Source organism: Balaenoptera physalus (genome assembly GCF_965194825.1).
Source record: "Balaenoptera physalus genome assembly, chromosome: 4".
NCBI classification, from domain to species: Eukaryota; Metazoa; Chordata; class Mammalia; order Artiodactyla; family Balaenopteridae; genus Balaenoptera; species Balaenoptera physalus.
The window spans coordinates 41874231-41893302 of record NC_138891.1 but is presented as its reverse complement, the minus strand read 5'-3'; the positions used below and the strand labels follow the sequence as shown (position 1 = coordinate 41893302).

General features: G+C 36.6%; 1 protein-coding gene across 6 annotated transcripts in view; it reads left to right on the top strand.

The window, feature by feature from the left end:
• IFT80 (intraflagellar transport 80) overlaps positions 1-19072 on the top strand; it is a 116420-nt gene that overhangs the window by 86930 nt on the left and 10418 nt on the right. For all 6 annotated transcript variants that reach the window (XM_082458402.1, XM_082458406.1, XM_082458403.1 and 3 more), the window contains 6 exons: positions 4477-4541; positions 6815-6950; positions 7406-7553; positions 8663-8834; positions 10091-10180; positions 10271-10443. In XM_082458402.1, coding sequence (XP_082314528.1) covers positions 4477-4541; positions 6815-6950; positions 7406-7553; positions 8663-8834; positions 10091-10180; positions 10271-10443 — 784 coding nt within the window. The remainder of the gene's footprint in view (positions 1-4476; positions 4542-6814; positions 6951-7405; positions 7554-8662; positions 8835-10090; positions 10181-10270; positions 10444-19072) is intronic.

Sequence of the window (19072 nt, the reverse complement as noted above, 5' to 3'; positions counted from 1 at the left end):
TTGAGTGCTAACTGTATGCCAAGTACTTTTCTAGAAGTTGAGGATACAATAGTGCATAAGACACACAAATAATCAAACAAATATAGTCAGCTACTGATACGTGCTGTGAAGAAAATTAATGCAGGATGAGGGAATGGAGAATTCTAGAGGTGGGGGAGGGGAATGACCATAGGACAAGCAGGTGCAAATGGGAATTGTTGGCACATAAAAGGAACTGCCGGGGGCTCCCCTGGTGGCGCAGTGGTTAAGAATCCGCCTGCCAATGCAGGGGACACAGGTTCAAGCCCTGGTCCGGGAAGATCCCACATGCCGCTGAGCAACTAAGCCCGTGCGCCACAAATACTGAGCCTGCGTGCCACAACTACTGAAGCCCACGCGCCTAGAGTCTGTGCTCCACAACAAGAGAAGCCACTGCAATGAGAAGCCTGTGCACTGCAATGAAGAGTAGCCCCTGCTCGCTGCAACTAGAGAAAGGCCTGCATGCTGCCACGAAGACCCAATGCAGCCAAAAATAAATAAATAAATTAAATAAATTAAAAAAAAAAAAAAAAAGGAACTGCTGGACGGCCATGGGACTTAGGTCAACACGAGCAAAGCAGAGAGTGGTAGGAGAAGACAGAGAGATAGATAAGTAGGAGCCAGATCATGTAAAGACTTGGCCATGGTAAAGATGTTGGCATGAGAGAGTGGAGGCAAGCATATTACCCTAGGGTTTTTCCTGGATGAATGAGATGAAAGATGGGGAACGAGGAAGTTTAGAGGAGGTCCACAAACCCAGGGAGTTCTGTTTTGGTCATGGTAAGTTTAAATTCTTCTTAGACATCCAAGCAGGGTTGGAGAGGAAACAACAGGATAAAGTCCAGGGCTCAGGAGAGAGTTGGGGACGAGATATAAATGTGGGAGTCATTGGTGTGTAGATGGTGCCACGATACTACATGAAATCACCTAGGAAGTGAGTATAGACAGAGAAGAGGACCAGTGACTGAGCACATCAATATTTAGAGATGGGTAAAAGGAGGAGGAGCCAATGAGGTAAGAGTGAGAGTGAGATATCCCTAAAGCTAGTGGAAAGGTAGTAAATAATTGTTATTCTCTGTTAATAAATATTGCTGAACAAACATTGTTCCTTACTGTGACATGTTACAAAAATAAAAGTCTGACCTGATTGTTAATTTTGTTAGGTCATGCCGTGGAAGACCTAATTCAGGAGCTAGAAAACTGTCCCACTTTTTAATTTTCAGTACTTTCAGATAGCATCACCTCTCATACTGGTAGGAAATATAATTCTCCTAAATAGAGCTATTCTCTTTCTTTATGCCTTAGGCTTTCTCTGAGAGAGGACATTTGGTAATTGTTTTGTTTTTAAAGGACTTCCTTTCTGGCTAAATGAGAGGAAAGAGAATGAAATGAAATACAATAGTATCTAGATAGTGGACGGATTCAAGATGGCTGTGTAATTGTTAATAATAATAATTTGGAAGTCAGATTTTTGTCTTCAGTAAACTTAAATTTGAAAATCCCAGTGATCACTATGAACTTTCTATACTTTTCTTATTCAACACCACATATTTTATTTTTATTTACTTATTTATTTTAAAAAATATATTTATTTATTTGGGTTGCACCAGCTCTTAGCTGTGGCAGGCGGGCTCCTTAGTTGCAGCTCCAGGGCTCCTTAGTTGTGGGTCGCCGGCTCCTTAGTTGTGGCATGCATGTGGGATCTAGTTTCCTGACGAGGGATCGAACCCGGGCCCCCTGCATTGGGAGCTCGGAGTCTTATCCACTGCGCCACCAGTGAAGTCCCAACACCACATATTTTAGATAGAAACTATAATAAAGTATGTATGTTTCCAACTGAATATACCTTATTCTGAATTTTTCTACAGTTAATTCACATCTGAAACGTATTTCATTATTCTTTAATCCTTTCATAATTCATAGAATTTTAGAACCAGAAAGAATTATGAACATTTTCAGAAATATAGATTTACCTGCAAATAAATTATGGTTTACTTACATAAACTTTGATTGTTGAACAAAATAGTCTTGTAATTCCATCCTGCCATAAACAGAAAATTTAAAAAACTAAAATAAAATTATTGTAGAACTGATACAAAATGAGAAGGAAAATATTTTCCTTGTGTTTAAAGAAACTGGTATTTATTGAAGGCTAGGTAGAGGTATATGTTAACAATAGAAAGAACAATTGAAGTACCTGGAATCTTTAACCTGTAAAATTTTCTTTCAAGGGGACCATCCATATATGAAATTAGTGGTTCCTTCCTAACTTGGGAGTTCCTTTACAGGCAGGATTCTTTGTACCAAGCACAGTACTCTTATAATATAGTAGGTGCTCCATAAATACATGTTAAATGGATTTGACTACCCCTTCCAATGATTGATTAAGTAGTAGAGGTACTGCTTTTGACTTCCTTCTTCTCCCCATCCACCTTGCACAGATGCCCTATGATGTTAGTGTGGGTGATTTGAAACAAATGTCTGGGTATAGCGGGGGAGGAGAAGTCAGAGAGCAGTTACTTATGCTTAGAAGCAACTCTTTTAGCTTCCAGCTCCTTAGTTGTCCTTTCGGCCAGTTTCAGTTACATACTAAAATTAAAATACAGGTTCAGCCTCCCATAGATCAGGGCCACTTACAGTTGTGGAAATTAGATAAGTTCATCCATATACCTCCAGCTCTTTATAATATGTGCAGTCAACAAAAGGATGGAAGGCTTTTATTTTTTTAAAAAGTTAGTTTATATAGCTATGAAAATAACTGGGCTTAGTCACGCCCAAAGCATTTTTTAAAATGGAAGCAAAATTTTTCTAATTTTTGATTCTATACTTAATTAAAAATTCTGTGACTATTTTTCTTTTTCACTTCTTTCAGCAAAATTGGTGATTTTAGAACATAACTTATTATGAAGACATGATTTCCTCTGTGAGTATAGCCAGTGACCTCAAACTTAACATCCTAAGGTTTACTAACAGCTATAAATCAATATACTAAAAGTGTGATCCTCTGGAATTTAAATATCATGTTATACATATATTAGCATTTTTATGATCTGTATAAATTGTCCAATTTTTTGCTGACTGCACGTGTCACTTCTGTCTTTTCAGTTTTGTAATTCTGTGTGTGTGTTCAGTCATATGAAATTACTCTATTTGGGATGAATCTTGAGCTGGAGTAGTTTGGGAATTACTTAAAGAGAATCACCAAAGCACTAACAGTCTTTTTAAAAGAGCAAAGAACAGCTGGCAATACGGCTGTCATTTATGAGACTAGGAGAAGCCTTTGGTGAAACAGAGAAAGGGACAGAGACAGTTTTTGTTCCTGGCTTCTTCAATACAATATCTACTGTAATTTTTACAACTTGGCCTACTCAGAACATCTAACATGGGGTTGGAAACAGAGAACTTTGAATTATCATTTTTTAGATAATGATTGATGTCATGAAAATAATCCAGGAAAGTATATAGCATGAAAAGGTGACCTAAAACAAAACCTAGGAAAAAGGATCACCAAATGAGGAGGAACTAGCAAAAGAGAATTAGGGATGGCCCAAAATAGGAGAGAATCAGGAGAAAACAGTGTTTTTTGTAGCCCACATAAGAGTTTCAAGAAAGAGGATGGTCAGGAGTATCCAGTGCTGCTGGGAGGTCAAGACTAGAAGTAGATTCTTGAAGACTGAAAATAGATTCTTTGATTTGGCAACATAGGGGTCATTGATGATCCATGCAAGAGCCTTTGCATCAGTGTAGTGAGGTTGAACATCAAGTTGTAATAGGTCGAAGAGTGGCTACATGATCGAACCCAATTTCCAGCTCCCCTCCCATTTCAGGGAGCTGAAAGTCCAAACTCTATAATCACGTGCTTCGTCTTTCAGGTGACCAGCCCCTATCCTGAAGCTATCTAGGGAATCACCAAGAGTCTCTCCATTAGCATAATAAAGACACTCCTGTCACTCAGAAAATTTCAAGGGTTGATGAAGACCTGTGTCAGGAACCCAGGACAAAGACCACACAAATTATTTATTACTCATTAGTGTACCGACCACAGGGAATTGAAGAGCACATAACACATTGTGTGGTAGTATAGTATGCACTCAACATATTTTTCCTTTGTAAAATGATCGTCTGGGTTGTTATGTTGGTCCAAATCAGAGTTATGAAAATTACAAACTACATCCAGATTTGGACTTGCCACTGTTGATCCTATGGTGCGGTGATGCCATACCATTAATAACAATTCTAATTAGGGAATGTATGTTTTAGAAAGACGTATTCAGTCCCACTAAGAAATATGACCTCATTGCTAAGTAGGAATGTGATGCTGCTGCTCTTCTGTGCTGATAGGTATGCTGTGGTCCAAAGAGCTAAATAATTTCTCATTAGGATTATGATAACGCCATAGAAATTTACTAACAAAAATTCTAATGTAATACATTAACTAATGCTTTACTTTTTTTCAAGTAATCTTCCTCTTTGAGGCATCAACTGGAAAACCACTGGGAGATGGGAAGCTTCTTTCTCATAAGGTAATGGATATTAGCTATTTTTAATGTAAATAGTCATTTACTTTTTTTTTTTTTTTAATTTTTTATTTATTTATTTTTGACTGTGTTGGGTCTTCGTTTCTGTGTGAAGGCTTTCTCTAGTTGCGGCAAGCGGGGGCCACTCTTCATCGCGGTGCGCGGGCCTTTCATTCTCGTGGCCTCTCTTGTTGTGGAGCACAGGCTCCAGACGCACAGGCTCAGTAGTTGTGGCTCACGGGCCTAGTTGCTCCGCGGCATGTGGGATCTTCCCGGACCAGGGCTCAAACCCGTGTCCCCTGCATTAGCAGGCAGATTCTCAACCACTGCGCCACCAGGGAAGCCCGCCATTTACTTTTTAAAAAAATTAATGTTTTCATTTTAAGGAGGAAAACATGGAAATTAGTTTTATATTTAAAACCAGTGTGTGTTCTATATAGAGTATTTTGCCTAAAATATCATAAAGACTAAACACGAGTAAATTCTGTAGTAGAAAGCTATATTTGCAAATTAACTGAATAAAAGAATCTGACTTATATGTTTTTTGTTCAGGCTCTTTACTGCTTTTCAATAAAATGTTCTATCTTGATTAAACTTTTAGCACCTATAGTATCAGTAAATAAAAATGTGTTTATACTTCAAAACAGCTTGTAGTTTTCCCATTGACCTGTTCTTTTTTTTTTTAATAAATTTATTTATTTATGTATTTTTATTTTTGGCTGCATTGGATCTTCGTTGCTGCGCGTGGGCTGTCTCTAGTTGCAGTGACCGGGGGCTATTCTTCATATCGGTGCGCGGGCTTCTCATTGCGGTGGCTTCTCTTGTTGCGGAACACCGGCTCTAGGCGCGTGGGCTTCAGTAGTTGTGGCTCGTGGGCTCTAGAGCGCAGGCTCAGTAGTTGTGGCACACGGGTTTGGTTGCTCTGCGGCATGTGGGATCTTTCCGGACCAGGGCTCGAACCTGTGTCCCCTGCATTGGCAGGCGGATTCTTAACCACTGCGCCACCAGGGAAGTCCCCACTGACCTGTTCTTTGCCAGCATTTTCTTTAGATTTTAAGACTGTAGTTAAACTGAAAAAAAAAAAAATCTATAGAAATACAAAAAGACCCTGAATTGTGAACTGTTTATTGGTTTCTGATTTTTAGCCTTAAAATAAACAAATGAGCACATTTTATTGAGTTATCCTTCTAATAAGTGATGTATTAGGGTTTAAAGATGCTTTTAACTTTATTGTTCAGTGCTACCATTGAAGTGTTACCCTATCTTTTATTTTCTTCTTTTTGTAATTATTAGTTTTAAAGTTAAATAACAAATATATTCAATGGTTCAGAAACAGAAAAGCATAAACGAGCATACAGTGAAAAAGTATTCCTGCTACACCTGTCAATACAGTTCCTTTCCACCAAATAAGTAACTATCACTATTAATCTCCTTATATTCCTCCAGAAATTTTTAGTGCATACACAGACAAAACTGATATATGTTCTTTTCTCCTTCTTTTACAAAAATATAACATATATATCTGCACTTTGCTTTTCTCACACAACACTCTGTTTCTGGAGATATTTTCATATCAATACATAAAGTGCTTTCCCAATCCTTTTTCTTCCCACCGTATAGTATAACATTTTATGGATGTATCAGAATTTGTTTAACTTGTGCCCAAGTGATGGATGCACATGGAAATGTGTTTCAGCTTACGGAATTTCAAAATATACATTATTTTATAGTGTTTTTTTAAAAAAAATTATTTATTTATTTATGGCTGTGTTGGGTCTTCGTTTCTGTGCGACGGCTTTCTCTAGTTGTGGCAAACGGGGGCCACTCTTCATCGCGGTGCGCGGGCCTCTTACTATCGCGGCCTCTCTTGTTGCGGAGCACAGGCTCCAGACGCGCAGGCTCAGTGATTGTGGCTCACGGGCCCAGTTGCTCCGTGGCATGTGGGATCTTCCCAGACCAGGGCTCGAACCCGTGTCCCCTGCATTGGCAGTCAGATTCTCAACCACTGCGCCACCAGGGAAGCCCCTATTTTATAGTGTTTTAACAGGCGTCTTTCCCTTGTAAATTAAAAAAAAAAGTAACTATACTTTAGCTTTTGAATTATTAGTATATTAGCAGTTAAATTATTTAACAGGGACATTTTATCATTATAAGTAGGTAAGTGATATTTAATTGATCTTTAAATAAACAAATGTTCTTATAATTAAACAATTAAAACAATCTAATGTCAAGCGCTAAAACTAACCCAGAATTTTCTTTTTCTTTTTTTTTAATTTTAGAATGAAATTTTGGAAATTGCTCTAGATCAAAAGGGACTTACCAATGATAGGAAAATTGCTTTCATTGATAAAAATAGAGATCTCTGTATCACTTCAGTGAAACGATTTGGGAAGGAAGAACAAATTATCAAACTTGGTAAAATAATTGTAATACATTTAAATTTTTGATTACTTTCAGCTTTCTTAGGTCTACTCTGTCGTATATTATACTAAATAGCTTACTTGCTTGAGTGAATCTATGAATAATGCTTTGGTCTCATAACATTTCTGATGAAATGTTACTTCATAAGTATGTTCTTGTGAAATGCTACTTAATTCCATTTTAATAGCAAGTCTTTAGCTGCTACAGCTAACTTGGCATTGAAAGAAAGACATGCAGGTTAAAAATATAATGGTTCTGGGTAAAATATTCAAATTTATTTCCATAAATTTTTATGTGAATTTTTGTACGTTTTCACCATTGTATGATCAGAAAATAGTCATACCTACGAGCAGTTAGTTAGGGTCTTGTACATCTGCTGATTTTAAAGGTGTATTTTTAATACTTATGTAATGGAACTAATAGTACATTAACATTCTTCTTAAAATAAGGAACAATGGTGCATACTCTGGCGTGGAGTGATACATGCAACATCCTCTGTGGACTTCAAGATACTCGATTTACAGTGTGGTATTACCCCAATACGGTTTATGTGGACAGAGACATTTTGCCTAAAACATTATATGAAAGGGATGCAAGGTAACATTTTACTGCATAGGATTGTTTATTGTTGTAAATAAAACTAACAGTGTTGTGTTTCTGCCTCTAATTTAAGTCCTGCAAGATGTCTTTCACTTTACTTAGTCAACCAAATAAAATTGTTCAGCTAAAACTAGTTTAATGAGATTTAAGTGATGGAATCAAGTTGAAAGGGTCAGATAGTACTATTTTATTTATTTATTCCTTAAATGAATATAATTTTTCCTTATATGGATATAATTTTCAGGTTTACTGTTGTTTAATGGTAACTCAGGTCGTTTTTTCAGGGTGGTTTAGTTATTTTAATATAGGCACTCTTAAGAATTTTCTGTGATATATAACTTTGTGACAACCTTTACTCTTTCCCAGATTATCATTGACCTTGAGACTTTCAGGAATGTATGCCTCTCTAGAATTGAATTCTTAAATTAATATTAAATATAGAAAAAATGTATACTGAAAAGCTTTTAAAATTTTTTATATTCTTCAGAAAATCAAATGCATTTATATTCCTAAATTCTCTAAGAAATAGCAAGGAGATCTCTCACTCTTGACAAACTAGGTATACAAAGGCTTCTCAACTCCAAATCTTAGCTTAATTTTCAAATCTATTTTGAGTTCATTTTTAATATTCAAGCTCACCACATTAGCAAAACCAGAGAGGTATCCTATAAAAAAAATTTTAACTAATGAAGAGAAGTTAGTCTCTTTAAAGTTTACCTCTTGTTATTAAGAGAAAATAATCTTGGAATCAGCTTAATTTTTAATGTTTATACTTTTAAAAGCTGAAGCTAAGTGCTTTAATCATTTGTGTGACTTACCTTAAGACTTAGAAAAAAATCACTTCAAATGCTTTTAGGCATAGTTCTCAAATATGTAATAATTTTTTGCCATGTTAAAATGTTTGTATATTTTGCTCTAAGTGTGTATAGCTAGTTAGATTCAAATATTTGTTTAATATACATACATTCTCCCTGGAGTTTACTTTTTTGGGAGTGCATTTTGGAGGTTGGAGGTTTCATATGTATGTCAGGGGTCAACTCCCCAAATTTAATATATATGAAAAATTTTGCTCAGAATATAAATTGCACTTTTCCTTTTTTCAACAGTGAATTTAGTAAAAATCCCCATATCGTGAGTTTTGTTGGAAATCAGGTAACTATAAGAAGAGCTGATGGCTCACTGATTCACATCAGCATATCACCATATCCTGCTATTCTCCACGAATATGTAAGCAGTTCAAAATGGGAAGACGCTGTAAGACTTTGTCGTTTTGTTAAGGTACTTTACATTTCAGATCCATAGTTGTGTATATATTGTATATTAGTTTATACAATATCTTTGTGCAAAATGAGAAATAGTAAGAGCTAAGGGCTGGAAAAATTACAAATGGGATCACATCTTTTTTTTTAATAAGTGAAGACATGGGTGATACAGAGAGATAGGTGTTGTGTGATTTATTCTCTGAAGAAGCTATACTTTAAGTGAGTAGTTTCTTCTTACTGGTACATATAAAAACCTCTTATGGAACTTTTTTTTTAAAAGTCAGATTCCCAAGTTCTACCCCCCACAGAGATTCTAATTTGTTAGATCCAGTGAGCCTGGGCACTTTTTTTTTTTTTCTTAAGAGGAACTTTATTAATTAATTAATTAATTAATTTTTGGCTGTGTTGGGTCTTCGTTTCTGCGCGAGGGCTTTCTCTAGTTGCGGCAAGCGGGGGCCACTCTTCATCGCGGTGCGCGGGCCTCTCACTGTTGCGACCTCTCTTGTTGTGGAGCACAGGCTCCAGACGCGCAGGCTCAGTAGTTGTGGCGCACGGGTTTAGCTGCTCCGCGGCATGTGGGATCTTCCCAGACCAGGGCTCGAACGCGTGTCCCCTGCATTGGCAGTCAGATTCTCAACCAGTGCGCCACCAGGGAAGCCCCCTGGGCATATTTTTAAGTTCCTCAGATGATTTGTACAGCTAAGGTTAAGAACCACTCACTACTTTAGATCAACATTTCCCAACCTGGTTGAATCAAGCATTTTCCAAGCATATTTGACCACAGAACTCTTTTGTTTTACATTGGTTAATTCCCTTAGACTACACTTTTGTGAAAAGACTTTTAGATGCTTTTCCTTACAATGGGTTGTTGGTGGCAATCTGCTATAATAGCGTTGTCTGAGAAACTCACTGTTTCTCTGGTTCCCTGTAGTTGCATTCTTTGCCATCTCATCAAAAAGACTGGAGGGCTTATAACCTTGAGTTATGGTAAAAGTATATTGTAAGTTCAAAATAAACCTTTGATAATTAGAAATGAACATTTTCAAAAAACTTTATTCAAAACTTTCTCTATGTGTTATTAATATATTTTAACAAAGTAGCCACAATGAAATTTCCACATCATTAACCTGTTAAATTATTGGTTTTTCAGTGCCATGCTCAGTGATTTTTTATTTTCCATTAAAATATAACTTTATTCTGTTTTAATTCACTGTTTATTTTAAGGCAGTTCAGCCCTGTAGTTGAAATAATTGTTCTCATTTTTCACTTTAGGAGCAAACCATGTGGGCTTGCCTAGCTGCTATGGCAGTCGCTAATCGAGATATGACTACTGCAGAAATAGCCTACGCAGCAATTGGTGAAGTAAATAATGTTTACTTACGTGTATATGTTTGTGTGTTTTTCTTACCATAATTTGTTACTATTCACTTCAAATATTTTTCTTTTTTTTAGATTGATAAGGTTCAATACATCAATTCTATAAAAAATCTTCCATCTAAAGAATCAAAAATGGCCCACATATTAATGTTTAGTGGGAACATACAGGAGGCTGAAATGGTACTTCTTCAGGCTGGCCTTGTTTATCAAGCGATTCAGATCAATATTAATCTCTACAACTGGGAAAGGTAATAAAAATGTTTTTCATCAATTCCAAAACCTGATTGATCTTAATATATTCTTCTGCCGACCACTTAGTAAATTACATCTTCCACAGTACTTAGCAGTTTCCTAGTATCATAGAAGAATTTATTCACATTTATATTTGTGAGTAGTTTGCCATTAAAGATTTTTGCCTTCTCTGAATCATGATTGATCAGAAGTTGTCTGTGAAGAAGAAAAGAGAGTCTAGGATGTCTCCAGAATTTCTGATTTCAGTAACTGGATAGATGGTGGTAAGAATATTAGCAGATTTGGAAGAGATGTTGGATTTAAAATATTTGTGAAGAGATAAGTGATAATAGTTGATTATTGGACCTGGAGCTCAAGAAAGATTTGAACTAGAGATGTCAATTTAGGAGTCATCAGCAAATGAATGGAAGCCAGAAGAATGGATGCAGTTGCCTGGGGAATGTGAGGAGTGAGAAGACATAAACATATTTATGGGATGGGTGAAAAAAAAGAGAAATCCGCTGAAAGATTGGGGTAAAGCAGTCAGACAGGCAGAGAGAGGAGCCAAGAAAGATTTGTGAAGCTAAGGAAGAAATACCAAAGGATTTGTAACGAGGAGTGGTCAGTAACCTTCCCCGCTACCTTAGGCTTTGGGACAGATAGCTTTCTGAGACTGAGTGGCAGGCTGCTCTTCTCTATGACATATTAGGTTTCTCTACTCATTCTCTCAGGTATGTCTCTCTCAGTGAACAAGGTTGTAGTGCTTATATGCACCTGAAGTTACTGTGTTATAAAGCTGGCATGTTGACTTTTCCAGGTTTGAAATGTCTTTCATCATCTTCGTCTCTCTCTGTGCTCAAAAATAACCCATAAGTCTTTCAATTACCGACCCCTTACTTATAATTCCCTCAGATTAGAATTTTTATAGTCCTATCTCTATCTTCCCCTTGAATAGAAGTAACAAAATGGCTAAAAATGTAACAAAAGGTAGTTAATTTTGTTATGGACTTACTATAGTCTCTTTATTTAATTTATACATTAATTATCTACACTCTTCATACAATTCAGCCACCCTGTTTCTATCCTTTATTTTCACAAATTTGTTGTCATTGTTTGGCTATACAAAGGATCATGAAAGATGTTTTAGGTTCTACAAATATGAATAGGCCATTGTTCTTATCCTCAATTTATTCATAATTCACAATTACTAAAGTAACTATTTTGGAAAGAGACAGTATGAATAATTTTTTAAAACTCTGTACTAAAGAACTAACAGAAAATTGTATATACCATTACTAAGCCATGAGTTCCATGAGAAATAGGGAAGAATGGTGTTCACAGCATATTTTCAACTGATACTTTTGAGAAAATGTCTATGTTGATAAATGTTAGGCATTACTATTTATATAGCACTCTGAACACCATACAGTATAACAGATATTTTAAAAATAATCCTTATATTAAAAAGCTTGCAACCTACTTAGGAATTCCATTTTATTGTCGTTAATAATAGTGAGGCTTCTATTTATTGAGTGCTTATCATGTGCCAAGAATTGTGTTAAACACTTTCCTTATATCATCTCATTTGGTCATCACAACATTATACAAATGAGGAAGTTGAGGGTTACTCATAAGTAGGTGGCTGATCTAGGATTTGAACCTAAGTCTTCCAACATCAAAGAGGACCTGAATTTTCTGCTATTACCGCAATAAAATATATACTGCTGATACTACTACTTACATTGTTTTATAGGATTGATGTTTATCTCTTTTGTTATTTATCTTTGTAAATTTTATGTCACCTTTCGCCTTTCAGATTATACACTTCTAGAAGGATAGAAACATTTTATCATTTTATATTATCTATATACATAGTAGTACTTAATATGCATGCTCTTAATCTTTATGCAATACTCTTAGTCATTTTGCCTTGCACTTCCTCTACAAACATTGGGTGTAGATACATACAGTATATAAGTATCAGAGCAGGTCTGTGAAGCATTTGCCTCTGATGGCTTCTATTGATGGCCTATAATACAGCCCTCTGAACATTTCTCATACCTCCTTGACCTAAGTGAAAATTACCTCTTTCCAGAGGACACTCCTTCCCTACCAGTCCTCTCAGATGGAGTCAGTTTATTCTCTCTGACTCCACATTCCTTAGGTCTGGGTGTGAGTGCAGTTGGTGTCCTTTTTGCCTCCCCCATCTTTACTTCTCTTGTAAAATCTCTGATCCTTTGAGACCTAGGTCATGTGACCATACTTATTCTCTGCTGCTAACTTCACATCTTCCCTACTATCCCTACATCCTGCTGTCTGTGCCGCCTCTTCCCCTCCTCCAGTTTTCAGCAAATGACTCTGCCTTAAGATATTAGATCTCAGGGAGAGGGCAAACAAGAGGGGCAAAGAGATATAATGGGGAAAGAGAACGAATGCTGGGTGCTCCTCCGTTCCTCCTATCTACCTGGCGTCTCCTTTTCTTATGCTTTGTGTTTTTCATCTAAACTATAAACCAATGGGTTGGTCAAATGCTGGTAGACCTATACGCCTGCCTGGTAAGTCGATAAAGGGCAAGGAGCATTGTTCAAGGCTCCTGATTACTATTTACACACTTAAGACTCCCAAATATGCATCTCTCTTCTAGCCCTCTGTCCTGCCCATGTTTGCTTCCAGAACCCAGTTATCCACCCGCCTATTCAGCATTTCCATTGGCTGTCTCATATGTTTGAGTTCAAATTTATATTTATTCCCTCATAAACTTGGTCCTCTTCCAGAGTAATCTATCTTATCTTTTCAGTCTACCCAAAGCTGGAAATTTAGGAGTTACTTTTGACATTTTCCTTACCCTCTTTCCCCCATACTCCAATTACCAACCATTTTCCCTCTCAAATACCTCTGGCACTCATCCACTTTACTACCAGCACCCTTATTTAAGGTGATCTAAGTTTTTCTTTTTTCTTTTTTTTTTTTTTTTGGCCACACCGTGCGAACATCTTAATTCCCTGACCAGGGCTTGAATCCACACCCCATGCAGTGAACGTGTGGAGTCTTAACCACTGGACTGCCAGGGAATTCCCTGATCCAAGTTTTTCTTAATAAAACATCATCATTGGTCTCTCTGCACCTACTTTGTCCTTTTCCTATCCATTCTTCACACTGTAGTCATAGTGATCTTTTCACAATGGAAATCATCATGTCACTCTTGACCCCTGACTCACTTAAATGAAACCCATAGTTTCCCATCACTTTTAGCATAAATATCAAAGACTGGATAAGCATGACTTCAGATAATCAGCAGAAGTAATTATAACTGCTAAGAAACTCTTAAAAAACTTATGTATTGTCTTCATTTCCAAATTCTGCAGATATTTCTGAAACCAGTTGGAATATTTCTTCCTAATGCATATTCATTCATTCAGCAGATATTTATCGAATGTCTGCCATACCAGGCATATTTAGATATTACATGGAGATCTGCTTAAAACAACAACAACAGCAGTCTTTTGGTGAAATGTCTGGTCATTTAAAAAAAAAATTACTTATTTATTTTTTAATTTGTTTGTTTGCACCGGCTCCTTAGTTGCAGCACGTGGGCTCCTTAGTTGCGGCATGCTAACTCTTAGTTGTGACATGCGTGTGGGATCTAGTTCCCAGACCAGGGATCGAACCCAGACACCCTGCATTGGGAGCACAGAGTCTTAACCACTGAGCCACCTGGGAAGTCCCACGTCTGGTCATTTTTAATGACTTGTTCAAAAGGGCTGCTGAATGGGACAAAGACAAATGTAGTGGTTAAGAATGGGGGCTTTGAAATAAGACCTGGGTTTGATTTCTGGTTCTGCACTTACTAGTCCTGTGATCTTGGACAGATTAGTGAGGCTCTGTAAGCCTCTGTTTCCTTGTGTTTAAAATGGTGATAATAACAAAAACCACATGTTTGTTGTCGGGATTAAGTAAAATAGCATGTGAATATCTCTTAGCATACTGCCTAATACATAGTAAGCCTTCAATAAATGGTAGCTACTATTCATTCTTTAATTATTTATTGAATGTCTCTAGTGTGCCAGGTTTTAGGCATGGGGGGATACAGCAATGAACAAAACTGACAAAGTTCTGTGATGACAATTTTGATTCTAAATGACATAGCTAATATAAAAAAATAGAAGTAAGAGGGATAAATACTTGGATCCAATATAGGAATCAGCTTATAACAACATAATCCAAAGAATGGCTTGCTTAGAGAGTAGAATAATCCCCTTCTGCGAGGATATTCAAACATAGGACGATGATAAAATTATGTGACTGATTGATTAATTAATAATAGACTTCTTGCATGCCTATCTATGTAGATGGTGTCCTTTTAAAAATGATCTTATTTTTTCTCCCCATGTATTACCCTCTTCTGGGAGTGAGTAAATAATTGTTCTCATAAACTAAGACTTCCAGAACTGGTTTATGTTATCGAATAGTGCTTTGAGTTTTAAAAAAATTTTTGAGTGTTGTGTATATTCCAGGAAAGTCTGGCAGGGCTTTAATTTGTCTGTGTCTTTTATCAGGAGGGTAAGCCCACATTTGGTATCTGTGTAGAACCGGAGCTGTACTGGATGGTAAATTTTTGTGTCGGGGTGAGTGGGGAGGGCGGGGTGGTGATTAAGCTGTCTAACAATTTGGATTTGTTGAGTTTTAGTCACCTTTATCTATCCAGTTCATGAGGTCCAGCAGGAGTGGGATATACAGGTGTGAGGTTGAGGAGAGGTCCTAGACATTGGGGGAAAGCCACTGAGGGAATTATCAGCCTTTGGAGTAGCTGCAGCCATGAGTGTGGCTCAAGAATTTAAAGAAGGAAAAAGAAAAGAGGGCAGCAGGAAGATTTCCCCTGAAATTCAACACTTAATGATCTGGTTGAAGAGGAGGATTCAGCGAAAGAGATCAGGAGGGACCAAAAAAGATGAAATTTAAAAACTATTTATTATGGAAAATTTCAAATGTATACAAAAGTAAAAAGAAGAGTATAATGAATCTCCATGTACCCATCACTCAGCTTCAACAGTTATCAATTTGTGAATAATCTCTACTCCTCCTCTATCCCTCCCCACAATTTTTAAAAGCAAATCCCAGTCATCGTATCATTTTATCTATGAATATTTCAGTATGTATCTTAAAGATTTTTTTAATCCAGCCACAGTATCATGATCACACTTATTTTTTTAAATATATTTATTTATTTTTAATTTTTTTTTTTTAAATTTTATTTATTTATTTATTTGTTTGTGTATTTATGGCTGTGTTTGGTCTTCGTTTCTGTGCGAGGGCTTTCTCTAGTTGTGGCAAGCGGGGGCCACTCTTCATCGCGGTGCGCGGGCCTCTCACTATCGTGGCCTCTCTTGTTGCGGGGCACAGGCTCCAGACGCGCAGGCTCAGTAGTTGCGGCTCACGGGCTTAGTTGCTCCGCGGCATGTGGGATCTTCCCAGACCAGGGCTCGAACCCGTGTCCCCTGCATTAGCAGGCAGATTCTCAACCCCTGCGCCACCCGGGAAGCCCTATTTTTAATTTTTAAAATTTATTTATATTTATTTTTGGCTGTGTTGGGTCTTCGATTCTGTGCGAGGGCTTTCTCTAGTTGTGGCGAGCGGGGGCCACTCTTCATTGCGGTGCGCGGGCCTCTCACTATCGCGGCCTCTCTTGTTGCGGAGCACAGGCTCCAGACGCGCAGGCTCAGTAATTGTGGCTCACGGGCCTAGTTACTCTGCGGCATGTGGGATCCTCCCAGACCAGGGCTCGAACCCGTGTCCCCTGCACTGGCAGGCAGATGCTCAACCACTGCGCCACCAGGGAAACCCGATCACACTTTTAAAAGTTAACAATAATTCTATTAAGTGTGCTTATTTCTCTGATTGTCTCATAAATGTTTTGTTTTGTTTTATGGTTTGTTTGATTCAGGATTCATAAAATATTCATACATTTTGATTGGTTGATACATTCTTAGGTTTCTTTTAATCTATAAGTTCTCCTATTTCTTTTTTGTGTTTTCTTGCTATTTTCCCCACTGGGCCTGTAGAATTCTGGAAGGATAGAATTTAAGTATTGGATGATAAATATATTAGATTGCTTTTAGGATCCCTGAATTTCTATATTTGTTTAAATCCTTTAGAAGGGAACACATTTTACTTTGTTAATATGGGTTATTCTATTTGAGAAGCATAGTCTTGCTGCTTTGTGCTTCCGTCATTTATATTTGAACTTGAAAATTGCCTGCAACCTAATAAGATGCAGCCCTTGAGGAGTTGTAGATATGCAAGTTATCTATTTGACATTCACTTTGGACATTTGGTGGTAGTCTGTTTTCAAAAACTGAAGTTAAAAGAGGTAGAAACTAGAAACTCCAGGGTTTCTACTTATACCAGTTATATAAAGTGATTTTGCTTCATTCAAGTTATGCAAAAAAATTATACTTTGAAGTTATAACATCTTTTAATGTAACTTCCTTCTGTTTAAAATCAGAGAGGATACATGGATTTTTTCCAGCCCCATAATCTAATGTTACATTTGTTTGGTTGCTGAATAACCATTTTAAAGCTAGAGACATACTGTTCCCATAACTCTTAGATAATTTGGAATAAATTCCCTCCTAAATGTGGTACAGAAACATTTTTTACCCAGTGTGTGCTTTTAGAGAACATTTAAAATAGCACATATCATTTGAATGTCTAACTTTAGCTATTGCTTTTCAATCAGATAATTAATATATATTTTATAATAATAATAATGACTGTAATAGCAGATAATTCTTAGCATCTAAATGCAGGATTAGGAACTTCCCTGGTGGTCCAGTGGTTAAGACTTTGCCTTCCAATGCAGGGGGTGTGGGTTCGATCCCTGTTCAGGGAGCTAAGATCGCACATGCCTTGCAGCCAAAAAACCCAAAACATAAAACAGAAGCAATATTGTAACAAATTCAATACAGACTTTAAAAATGGTCCACATAAAAAAATCTTTAAAAAAAAATAAATGCAGGATTAGACATCATGGTCTATCCTTTCTACGTAATTAAATGTGTTGATGTTCCATAACAAAATCTCTCTTTGGAATTTTTGAAAAGCCCCAACCCAGAATAGATGCTTACGTATTCCCCACTTTGAACACCTCCAGTTTTGCACAGTCGAGAACACCTTCCCCCATCATGTACAATCATAAAGAAAGAATGGGAACTGGAACTTCTGAGGTGCCAGTGAGGTGGTTCACCAGAGTCTCCACTCACACATACAACACGGGAATCAGAGCCTTAGGGGTGAAGAGGGGGATGATGTGAGGGAGGGCTAGAAGAATTAAGGCATCTTTACTTCTGTTTCTCATCTTTTGAGCCTCTATAGATATTTTTTTGCCTTCTCTTGTTTTCTACTTTTGTTCCTCTGTATCCTAATACCTCTACATTTTTTCTGTGTGCCTTCTTTTTCTCTGAAAGACATAAAGTCACAGAGGAATGAGGGAACTTTGTGAGGAGTTTGTGATGGGTAGCAAATACCCTTGGATTTAACAATATTGTTTATGGCAATATATTTTTGTAAGAAATCATTGTACTGAACTTTGACATTATCATTTGTATTATACATGACTTACATTCATAATTTATCATATTGTCTTTAATATCTCTCTCAATTGTCTATCATTTGTCAATTAATACACACATAATATCTAAAATACTTTTTAAAGTGACTATTTAGTTTACGTCAAACCAAAGCATGCTAAGAATCAAACAAATTTTCCTACTAAACAGTCACACATTGCAAAAATTCTAGTCAGTAGTCAGTTTTGTCTAAAACAACAAGTTCATAATACTTGAGTCTGATAAACCATCACTGGCCTATTCAGAAATCATGTGTTATATTAGAAAGCAAGAGAACTTGAGAAATAATGTACTTTGACTATTATGATGACTGTTTCCCATACTTTAAAACAGGATAACAATGAACAGTGTAGGAGAGCTATATTCTACTAGATTGTTCCTGGCTCAGCTAATATGAGTTATGCATAGGATCACGGGCTGAGTTGCTGTCCAAAACCTACATGCAAAAATAGGCCTGGAACTGAAGAATAATCTTTTCATCTCCCTCCAAATTATCAATATATAGATTTTATGTCTTCGGTGTTATACCACTGATTTTAGCAATTCATTTAGTTCTTGTCTGCTATTTAAATAAAATATTACCTTAAAATAACTTAGTTACATAGTTAAATAGATATTAATTAAATTATTAAATTTAAATGGCTATTAACTTTTTCTAAGAATCAAATGGCAAAAGGCATTTTGTCAGACTTTTATTATCCTCAAATTTTATTTTCATAATATTTTTAATTTACTGTACTACTAATAAGGATAAGTAAGGATATCAGTATTTAGTTGAATATTGAACAGAATAAATTCATTACTGACTTAAAAATGGTCAAGATAGTCGAACCACTTACATTAGGGGAGTTCATTCACTTGAATTTTATTATGATTTCAATGAATTTTTCAGTGAACATTTATGATACATACACTCTGTAGTACTCACCAAAGAGAAATGAAACCCAGATCTCCCTTCAATAAATGTATAGGTTAGTGGAAGGAACAGATTCATAATAGTTACAATACACTGTAAGCAGAG